Below are 11,691 nucleotides of genomic sequence, written 5' to 3' on the forward strand. Positions count from 1 at the left end.
GACATCTAGAGCCAAATCCCATGTCAGGGTTCTGTTTGTTGACATTTCTTCTGCCTTCAACACAATCCAGCCCTACATTCTGGCACAGAGACTCATTCGGGACTTCTCGACAGATGGGGGGCTGGTTTTGTGGCTGTTGGACTTCCTGGGCCAACGCTCACAGCGAGTCAAAATAGGTCCCCACGTGTCGGACATACGCAATACCAACACAGGCCCTCCTCAGGGATGTGTTCTGTCTCCACTCCACCACCAACACAGGCGCTCCTCAGGGATGTGTTTAGTCTCACTCCACCACCAACACAGGGATGTGTTTAGTCCCCACTCCACCACCAACACAGTCTCTCCTCAGGGATGTGTTCTGTCTCCACTCCACCACCAACACAGTCTCTCCTCAGGGATGTGTTTAGTCTCCACTCCACCACCAACACAGTCTCTCCTCAGGGATGTGTTCTGTCTCCACTCCACCACCAACACAGTCTCTCCTCAGGGATGTGTTTAGTCTCCACTCCACCACCAACACAGGCTCTCCTCAGGGATGTGTTTAGTCTCCACTCCACCACCAACACAGTCTCTCCTCAGGGATGTGTTTTGTCTCCACTCCACCACCAACACAGGCTCTCCTCAGGGATGTGTTTCGTCTCCACTCCACCACCAACACAGTCTCTCCTCAGGGATGTGTTGTGTCTCCACTCCACCACCAACACAGTCTCTCCTCAGGGATGTGTTTTGTCTCCACTCCACCACCAACACAGTCTCTCCTCAGGGATGTGTTTAGTCTCCACTCCACCACCAACACAGTCTCTCCTCATAGATGTGTTTAGTCTCCACTCCACCACCAACACAGGCTCTCCTCAGGGATGTGTTTAGTCTCCACTCCACCACCAACACAGTCTCTCCTCAGGGATGTGTTTTGTCTCCACTCCACCACCAACACAGTCTCTCCTCAGGGATGTGTTTAGTCTCCACCACCACCAACACAGTCTCTCCTCAGGGATGTGTTTAGTCTCCACTCCACCACCAACACAGGCTCTCCTCAGGGATGTGTTTTGTCTCCACTCCACCACCAACACAGTCTCTCCTCAGGGATGTGTTCTGTCTCCACTCCACCACCAACACAGTCTCTCCTCAGGGATGTGTTTTGTCTCCACTCCACCACCAACACAGTCTCTCCTCAGGGATGTGTTTAGTCTCCACTCCACCACCAACACAGTCTCTCCTCAGGGATGTGTTGTGTCTCCACTCCACCACCAACACAGTCTCTCCTCAGGGATGTGTTCTGTCTCCACTCCACCACCAACACAGGGATGTGTTTTGTCTCCACTCCACCACCAACACAGTCTCTCCTCAGGGATGTGTTCTGTCTCCACTCCACCACCAACACAGTCTCTCCTCAGGGATGTGTTTAGTCTCCACTCCACCACCAACACAGTCTCTCCTCAGGGATGTGTTTAGTCTCCACTCCACCACCAACACAGTCTCTCCTCAGGGATATGTTGTGTCTCCACTCCACCACCAACACAGTCTGTCCTCAGGGATGTGTTCTGTCTCCACTCCACCACCAACACAGTCTCGCCTCAGGGATGTGTTGTGTCTCCACTCCACCACCAACACAGTCTCTCCTCAGGGATGTGTTTCGTCTCCACTCCACCACCAACACAGTCTCTCTTCAGGGATGTGTTTTGTCTCCACCACCACCAACACAGTCTCTCCTCAGGGATGTGTTTAGTCTCCACTCCACCACCAACACAGGCTCTCCTCAGGGATGTGTTTTGTCTCCACTCCACCACCAACACAGTCTCTCCTCAGGGATGTGTTCTGTCTCCACTCCACCACCAACACAGTCTCTCCTCAGGGATGTGTTTTGTCTCCACTCCACCACCAACACAGTCTCTCCTCAGGGATGTGTTTAGTCTCCACTCCACCACCAACACAGTCTCTCCTCAGGGATGTGTTGTGTCTCCACTCCACCACCAACACAGTCTCTCCTCAGGGATGTGTTCTGTCTCCACTCCACCACCAACACAGGGATGTGTTTAGTCTCCACTCCACCACCAACACAGTCTCTCCTCAGGGATGTGTTTTGTCTCCACTCCACCACCAACACAGTCTCTCCTCAGGGATGTGTTTAGTCTCCACTCCACCACCAACACAGTCTCTCCTCAGGGATGTGTTTAGTCTCCACTCCAACACCAACACAGGGATGTGTTTTGTCTCCACTCCACCACCAACACAGGCTCTCCTCAGGGATGTGTTTAGTCTCCACTCCAACACCAACACAGGGATGTGTTTAGTCTCCACTCCACCACCAACACAGGCTCTCCTCAGGGATGTGTTTAGTCTCCAGTCCACCACCAACACAGTCTCTCCTCAGGGATGTGTTTTGTCTCCACTCCACCACCAACACAGTCTCTCCTCAGGGATGTGTTTAGTCTCCACTCCACCACCAACACAGTCTCTCCTCAGGGATGTGTTGTGTCTCCACTCCACCACAGTCTCTCCTCAGGGATGTGTTCTGTCTCCACTCCAACACAGTCACTCCTCAGGGATGTGTTTTATCTCTGACCTTTGGTATCAAATCCACGATCAGAGGTCATCGATCTCATTAATCAAGAGACTTGGCCAATAGAATGGAGGGAAGAGGTGGCCGGTGTTTCCTTTGCCTTAATCTCACCAGGACTTCTCCTCTCCTGCCTCAACGCCGTTTCCTCTTGGATAGCCCCCCCCCCAAAAAAAGTTTAAATAATTGTAAAACTGCAAATATGACTTTAATCTCAAGAGAAGACCGGTTTAATGAACTCCCTGACTGCATACTTTTTAAAATATTTGTCTGGCTACTCCATGTACACAATATGTTATATACAGCAGGTTTTTAAAGAACCAAATACTTTTGTCTGCTTCGTACTTCCATTTTTGCCGTGGAAAAAATACTGCGATACTGGTATCATCCTGGCCCTATATAGTATAGCAGTACTGTATAGTAGTACTGTATAGTATATTAGTAGTATTGCATAGTGTAGTAGTAGTACTATATAGTATAGCAGCACTGCATAGTATAGTAGTAGTACTGTATGGTATATTAGTAGTATTGCAGTGTAGTAGTAGTACTATAAAGTATAGCAGTACTGTACAGTTTAGTAATACTACATAGTATAGTATTTGTACTGTATAATATAGTAGTACTGTATAGTAGTAGTAGTAGTACGGTATACTATAGTAGTACTGAATAGTAGTATCATATAGTATATTAGTAGCATTAGTAGTATAGTGGTACTGTATAGCATATTAGCAGTATTGCATAGTGTAGTAGTAGTACTATATAGTATAGCAGCACTGTACAGTATAGTAATACTGTATAGTATAGTAGTAGTAAAGTATAGTAGTAGTAGTACTGTATAGTGGTAGTACTGTACAGGAGTACAGTATAGTAGTAGTAATGTATAGTAGTACTGTATAGTATTACTGTATAGTATAGTAGTACTGTATTGTAGTAGTACTGTATAGTAGTGTATAGTAGTAGTACTGTATAGTGGTAGTAGTAGTACTGTATAGTAGTAGTACTGTATAGTATAGTAGTACTGTATAGTAGTAGTACTGTATAGTATATTAGTAGTATTGCATAGTGTAGTAGTATATCTATATAGTATAGCGGTACTGGAAAGTAGTAGTACTGTATAGTAGTAGTACCGTATAGTAGGCATACAGTATAGTAGTAGTACAGTATTGTATAGTAGTAGTACTGTATAGTAGTAGTATAGTAGTAGTACTGTATAGTAGTGTATAGTAGTAGTACTGTATAGTATAGTAGTACTGTATAGTAGTAGTACTGTGTAGTATATTAGTAGTATTGCATAGTGTAGTAGTATATCTATATAGTATAGCAGTACTGGAAAGTAGTAGTACTGTATAGTAGTAGTACTGCATAGTAGTAGTACAGTAGTAGTACTGTATAGTAGTGTATAGTAGTAGTACTGTATAGTGTAGTAGTACTGTATAGTAGTAGTACAGTATAGTAGTAGTACTGTATAGTGGTAGTACTGTATAGTAGTTTATAGTAGTAGTACTGTATAGTAGTAGTACTGTATAGTATAGTAGTACAGTATAGTAGTAGTACTGTATAGTAGTATTGTATAGTAGTAGTAGTAGTACTGTATAGTAGTAGTACTGTATAGTAGTAGTGTAGTACTGTATAGTAGTAGTACTGTATAATATAGTAGGTTATAGTGGTAGTACTGTATAGTATTAGTGTATAATATAGTAGTGTATAGTAGTAGTACTTTATAGTAGTAGTACAGTATAGTAGTACTGTATAGTAGTAGTAGTAGTACTGTATAGTATAGTAGTACTGTATAGTAGTAGAAATGTATAGTAGTAGTAGTAGTACTGTATAGTATAGTAGTACTGTATAGTAGTAGTAGTAGTACTGTATAGTAGTAGTACAGTATAGTAGTAGTACTGTATAGTAGTAGTAGTGTATAATATAGTAGTGTATAGTATCCATACCTCACAGTCAGCCTTGCTGGCTGGTCCTACAGCCCCCCTGGTCCTGTCTTCAATACCAATAGTCTGGATGAACCTGTACCCCTCCGGAGGGGGGTGGAAGGGTTCCTCCTTCTGGCCGAAGTTAAACTCGATGGCACAGTTCTTCACAAGGACGTGGGGGAACAGGGGGCGCCCCGCCAGCTCCTCCCTCGACGCCTGGAACCCCACGTCTAGCCACACCCCATTCTTAGAGAACGCTATCTTCACCTCCTCACCGCCAGCGTCAAAGTCCTGTGGGAATAATAGTTATGTTAAACTAACTAACAAAGCCAACTAACTATACTAACTCTAACCATCTACACACCTCCTCACTGCCAGCGTCAACGTCCTGATGGAATAATAAAGTTATGTTTAAAGGCTCTCCGCTGAACTATGTAACTAACTAACTCTACTAACTAACTCTACCACACTAACTCTACTAACTAACTCTACCACACTAACTCTACTAACTAACTAACTCTACTGACTAACTAACTCTACTGACTAACTAACTCTACTAACTCTACTAACTAACTCTACCACACTAACTCTACTAACTAACTCTACCATAATAACTCTACTAACTAACTAACTCTACTAACCAACTAACTCTACCATACTAACTCTACCATACTAACTCTACTAACTAACTAACTCTACCATAATAACTCTACTAACTAACTAACTAACTAACTCTACTAACCAACTAACTCTACTGACTAACTAACTCTACTGACTAACTAACTCTACTAACTCTACTAACTAACTCTACCACACTAACTCTACTAACTAACTCTACCATAATAACTCTACTAACTAACTAACTCTACTAACCAACTAACTCTACCATACTAACTCTACCATACTAACTAACTCTACCATAATAACTCTACTAACTAACTAACTCTACTAACCAACTAACTCTACCATACTAACTCTACTAACCACACTAACTCTACCATACTAACTCTACTAACTAACTCTACTAACTAACTCTACTAACTAACTCTACCATACTAACTAACTCTACCATACCAACTCTACTAACTAACTAACTCTAACCCTACCATACTAACTCTAACTAAACTAACTCTACTAACTAACTCTACCATACTAACTAACTATACCATACTAACTCTACTAACTAATTAACTAACTCTACCATACTAACTCTACTAACTAACTAACTCTACTAACTAACTAACTCTACCATACTAACTCTACTAACTAACTAACTCTACCATACTAACTCTACTAACTAACTGAACTAACTAACTAACTCAACTAACTAACTCTACTAACTAACTCTACTAACTAACTAACTAACTAACTAACTCTAAGATAAATATTACTGAATGATATGAGTATAGTCTCCCTATAGCTAGTAATGGGACGATCACTGTAGACAATACAACAACAAAGTATTACTCACAATGAAACAGCCGATGACATCATTCTCTCCAAACTTCTCTCCGTAGTCTTCAAACTTACAGTCAGAGGATTTTTTCCCTGTTCCTCCGTATCCAAACGAAAACGCTTCCTCACCTGGAATATACCGAAGCTACGTGTCAAACAGTGTGTCTGTCCGTACGTCCGCGCGTGTGTGTGGCGGGGGTGCGTGCCTATGTGTGTGTGTTCGTCCACATGTGTTCATGTGTGTGCTGTCCTTACCCAGCTGTGTGCTGCAGGAGTCCAGGGACCATCCTATCCGGACCACATGGGGATCAGGCTCAGAGGACGGGAGGTGCTTCACAGCTATCTCCTCTAAGACCTACAGCAGAGAGACAGACAGGTCAACAGGTCAGTAGAGAGACAGACAGGTCAGTAGAGAGACAGACAGGTCAGTAGGAGAGACAGACAGGTCAACAGGTCAGTAGAGAGACAGACAGGTCAGTAGGAGAGACAGACAGGTCAGTAGGAGAGACAGACAGGTCAGAAGGAGAGACAGACAGGTCAACAGGTCAGTAGAGAGACAGACAGGTCAGTAGGAGAGACAGACAGGTCAGTAGGAGAGACAGACAGGTCAGTAGGAGAGACAGACAGGTTAGTATGAGAGACAGACAGGTCAGTAGGAGAGACAGACAGGTCAGTAGGAGAGACAGACAGGTTAGTATGAGAGACAGACAGGTCAGTAGGAGAGACAGACAGGTCAGTAGGAGAGACAGACAGGTTAGTATGAGAGACAGACAGGTCAGTAGGAGAGACAGACAGGTCAGTAGGAGAGACAGACAGGTCAGTAGAGACAGACAGGTCAGTAGGAGAGACAGACAGGTCAGTAGGAAAGACAGACAGGTCAATAGGAGAGACAGACAGGTCAGTAGGAGAGACAGACAGGTCAGTAGGAGAAACAGACAGGTCCGTAGAGAGAGACAGGCAGGATGCCTCTCAAATGGCACCCTATTCCCTATATACCTATTCAGACACCCTATTCCCTGTATACCTTTTCAGACACCCTATTCCCTATATACCTATTCAGACACCCTATTCCCTATATACCTATTCAGACACCCTATTCCCTATATACCTATTCAGACACCCTATTCCCTATATACCTATTCAGACACCCTATTGCCTATATACCTATTCAGACACCCTATTCCCTATATACCTATTCAGACACCCTATTCCCTATATACCTATTCAGACACCCTATTCCCTATATACCTATTCAGACACCCTATTCCCTATATACCTATTCAGACACCCTATTCCCTATATACCTATTCAGACACCCTATTGCCTATATACCTATTCAGACACCCTATTGCCTATATACAGTGGGGCTCATGTACACTATTAAATGACTAGGGAGCCATTGGGGAGGCCAAACGGAGACTCCACGAGCCAAGGGCTCGACAAGTCACATGGCAGTTTATCGTGAAGTGAATTTAAATGTTTATCCCTCATCAAATATATTATGTTAATGTGTATGTACATCCTGTTCTGAGAAGCAGATACTCTCGTTCTACTCTATGGTGTGATGGAATGTTTACTCGTTATTTACATAGTGAGTGATTGGTCCTTATCGTAACTTGCAAAGTGATTGGTCGGTACCATTATTGTGACTAACATAGTGATCGGTCAGTATCAATGTCGTGACTTACATAGTGATCAGTCGTTTACTAAAAGGGATCACAGCCGATACATCACGACACCTGGTCAAAACTAGTGCACTATATAGGGAATAGGCTGTAATTTGGGATGCGAACTATGGTTTTGTTTCTCTCTCCGTTACCTTCATCTCGTAGCAGACTTTGCCCTTGCTGACTCCGTAGGATGCTCTAGCTCCGGCCCAGAGGTAGGCAAAGCCCTCGACGGTCAGAGGGTAGCCGCTGTAATGATCACGGGACACCTTGAAGTGGAGGTCACAGTTATCTGTGGGACACGAGAGAGATAAGTACACTATTAAGTACACTACATGATCAAATGTATGTGGAAACCTGCTCGACGAACATCTCATTACATCACGGGCATTAATATGGAGTTGGTCCCCCCCTTTGCTGCTATAACAGCCTCCACTCTTCTGGGAAGGCTTTCCACTAGATGTTGGAACATTGCTGCTATAACAGCCTCCACTCTTCTGGGAAGGCTTTCCACTAGATTTTGGAACATTGCTGCTATAACAGCCTCCACTCTTCTGGGAAGGCTTTCCACTAGATGTTGGTACATTGCTGCTATAACAGCCTCCACTCTTCTGGGAAGGCTTTCCACTAGATGTTGGAACATTGCTGCTATAACAGCCTCCACTCTTCTGGGAAGGCTTTCCACTAGATGTTGGTACATTGCTGCGGGGACTTGCTTCCATTCAGCCACAAGAGCATTAGTGAAGTCGGGCACTGATGTTGGGCGATTTAGGCCTGGCTCACAGTCGGCGTTCCAATTCATCCCAAAGGTGTTCGATGGGGTTGAGGTCAGGGCTCTGTGCAGGCCAGTCAAGTTCTTCCACAATGATCTCGGGAAAAAAAACCATTTCTGTACGGACCTCGTATCACGACTCAGGATATGACCCAGACACAGACACAGGAGGCGGATAGTTCTGATACTCACAACATTTATTATACAAAATGGAGGACAAAGCGCAGGCAGTGGTACGTAATGCCAAGGCAGGGACAGAACTGGGACAGAACGGCAGGCAGGGTCAGGACAGGCAGAAAGGTCAGATCTGGAAAGACTAGAAAGACACAGTTGAGAGCAAGAGAAACAGGAAACATGATGGTAAGATTTGTGGGTATAAATACACAGGGGATAATGGGGGTAATAGAAGACACCTGGTGGGGGCGGAGGAGACCAGCACAACACAGGTGAAGCAGATTAGGGTGTGAGACCTCGCTTTATGCACGGGGGGGCATATTCATGTTGAAACAGGAAAGAGCCTTCCTCAAACTGTTGCCACAAAGTTGGGACGGAATCGTCTAGAATGTCATTGTATGCTGTAGCGTTAAGATTTCCCTTCACTGGTACTAAGGAGCCCGAACCATGAAAAACAGCCCCAGAACATTATTCCTCTTCCACCAAACTTTACAGTGGGCACTATGCATTGGGACAGGTAGCGTTCTCTTGGCATCCGCCAAATCCAGATTTGTCCGACGGACTGCCAGATGGTGAAGCGTGATTCATCACTACAGAGAACGCATTTCCACTGCTTCAGAGTCCAATGGCGGCGAGCTTTACACCACTCCAGCCGATGCCTGGCGTTGCACGTGGTGATCTTAGGCTTGTGTGCGGCTGCTCGGCCATGGAAACTAATTTCATGAAGCTCCTGACGAACAGCTCTTGTGCTGATGTTGCTTCCAGAGGCAGTTAGGAACTCGGTAGGCAGTGTTGCAACCGAGGACAGACGATTTCTACGTGCTTCAGCACTCGGTGGTCCCGTTCTGTGAGCTTGTGTGGCCTACCACTTTGCGGCTAAGCCGTTGTTGCTCCTAGACGTTTCCACTTCAAAATGACTTGTTGGAAAGGGGGCATCCTATGACGGTGCCACTTTGAAAGTCACTGAGCTCTTGAGTAAGTCCATTCTACTGCCAATGTTTGTCTATGGAGATTGCATGGCAGTGTGCTCGTTTTAATACACCTGTCAGCAACAGGTGTGGCTGAAATAGCCGAATCCCCTCATTTTAAGGGGTAACATGGTCGATTAATTAGGGCCGATTTCAAGTTTTCATAACGATCGGTAATCTGCATTTTTGGATGGCGATTATATTGCAATCCACGAGGAGACCGCGTGGCAGGATGACCACCTGTTATGCGAGTGCAGCAAGGAGCTAAGGTAAGGTGCTAGCTAGCATTAAACTTATCTTATAAAAAAACTATCGATCTTAACATAATCACTAGTTAACTACACATGGTTGATGATATTACTAGTTTAACTAGCTTGTCCTGCGTTGCAAATAATCAATGCGGTGCCTGTTCAATTTATCATCGAATCACAGCCTACTTCGCCAAACGGGGGATGATTTAACAAAAGCGCCTTCGAGAACAAAGCACTGTCATTGCACCAATGTACCTAACCATAAACATCAATGCCTTTCTTAAAATCAATACAAAAGTATATATTATTTAAACCTGCATATTTAGTTAAAAGAAATTCATGTTAGAACGCAATATTACACTAGGGAAATTGTGTCACTTCTCTTGCAAGCAGAGTCAGGGTATATGCAGCAGTTTGGGCCGCCTGGCTCGTTGCAAACTGTGTAAAGACCATTTCTTCCTAACAAAGACCGTAGTTAATTTGCCAGAATTTTACATAATTATGTTATAGCATTGACGGTTGTGCAACGTAACAGCAATATTTAGATAAACGGTTCCGTAATTCACTGAAATAATAAATGTTTTGTTTTCGAAATGATAGTTTCCGGATTCGACCATATTAATGACCTAAGGCTCGTATTTGTGTGTGTCATTATGTTATAATTAAGTCTATGATTTGATATTTGATAGAGCAGTCTGACTGAGCGGTGGTAGGCACCAGCAGGCTCATAAGCATTCATTCAAACAGCACTTTCCTGCATTTGCCAGCAGCTCTTAGCAATGCTTGAAGCATTGAGCTGTTTATGACTTCAAGCCTATCAACTCCCGAGATTAGACTGGTGTAACTGATGTGAAATGGCTACCTAGTTAGCGGGGTGCGCGCTAATACCGTTTCAAACATCACTCGCTCTGAGACATAGAGTGGTTGTTCCCCTTGCTCTGCATGGGTAACGCTGCTTCGAGGGTGGCTGTTGTCGATGTGTTGCTGGTTCGAGCCCAGGGAGGAGCGAAGAGAGGGATGGAAGCTATACTGTTACACTGGCAATACTAAAGTGCCTATTAGAACACCCAATAGTCAAAGGTTAATGAAATACACTTTACTGCGTTTGCCAGCAGCTCTTAGCAATGCTTGAAGCACAACGCTGTTAATGACTTCAAGCCTATCAACTCCAGAGATTAGTCTGGCAATACTAAAGTGCCTATTAGAACACCCAATAGTCAAAGGTTAATGAAATACAAAACGGTATAGAGAAAAATAGTCCTATAATTCCTATAATAACTACAACCTAAAACTTCTTACCTGGGAATATTGAAGACTCATGTTAAAAGGAACCACCAGCTTTCATATGTTCTCATGTTCTGAGCAAGGAACTGAAACGTTAGCTTTTTTACATGGCACATATTGCACTTTTACTTTCTTCTCCAACACTTTGTTTTTAAATTATTTAAACCAAATCGAACATGTTTCATTATTTATTTCAGACTAAATAGATTTTTATTTATGTATTAAGTTAAAATAAAAAAACGTGTTCATTCAGTATTGTTGTAATTGTCATTATTACAAATATATATATATAAAAATTGGCCGATTAATCGGTATCTGCTTTTTTTTGGGGTCAACTGGAGTTCTCAGATGTTACTCACTAATGACCTGTGTGAATACCACTTTTCAACTGGAGTTCTCAGATGTTACTCACTAATGACCTGTGTGAATACCACTTTTCAACTGGAGTTCTCAGATGTTACTCACTAATGACCTGTGTGAATACCACTTTTCAACTGGAGTTCTCAGATGTTACTCACATGTGTCCAGAGCCACCAAAGTGTCATCAAAGTCCTCCTCCTCCTCTTCAGCAGGGGGCTGGGGCGAACGGGACCTGTACAAGACTGACAGGTTAGTCTTCCAATCACAGTACTGGACTGACG

The 11,691-nt window shown here is 43.7% G+C and overlaps 1 protein-coding gene across 2 annotated transcripts in view; it reads right to left on the reverse strand.

Moving 5' to 3' along the window:
• LOC139383206 (heterogeneous nuclear ribonucleoprotein U-like protein 1) overlaps positions 1-11,691 on the reverse strand; it is a 39,163-nt gene that overhangs the window by 16,492 nt on the left and 10,980 nt on the right. For both annotated transcript variants that reach the window (XM_071127673.1, XM_071127672.1), the window contains exons 5-9: positions 11,569-11,642; positions 7,754-7,893; positions 6,190-6,289; positions 5,951-6,063; positions 4,501-4,770 (exon numbers count right to left, since the gene is read on the reverse strand). In XM_071127673.1, coding sequence (XP_070983774.1) covers positions 4,501-4,770; positions 5,951-6,063; positions 6,190-6,289; positions 7,754-7,893; positions 11,569-11,642 — 697 coding nt within the window. The remainder of the gene's footprint in view (positions 1-4,500; positions 4,771-5,950; positions 6,064-6,189; positions 6,290-7,753; positions 7,894-11,568; positions 11,643-11,691) is intronic.

Source organism: Oncorhynchus clarkii, chromosome 24, assembly GCF_045791955.1.
Source record: "Oncorhynchus clarkii lewisi isolate Uvic-CL-2024 chromosome 24, UVic_Ocla_1.0, whole genome shotgun sequence".
Classification (NCBI taxonomy): Eukaryota; Metazoa; Chordata; class Actinopteri; order Salmoniformes; family Salmonidae; genus Oncorhynchus; species Oncorhynchus clarkii.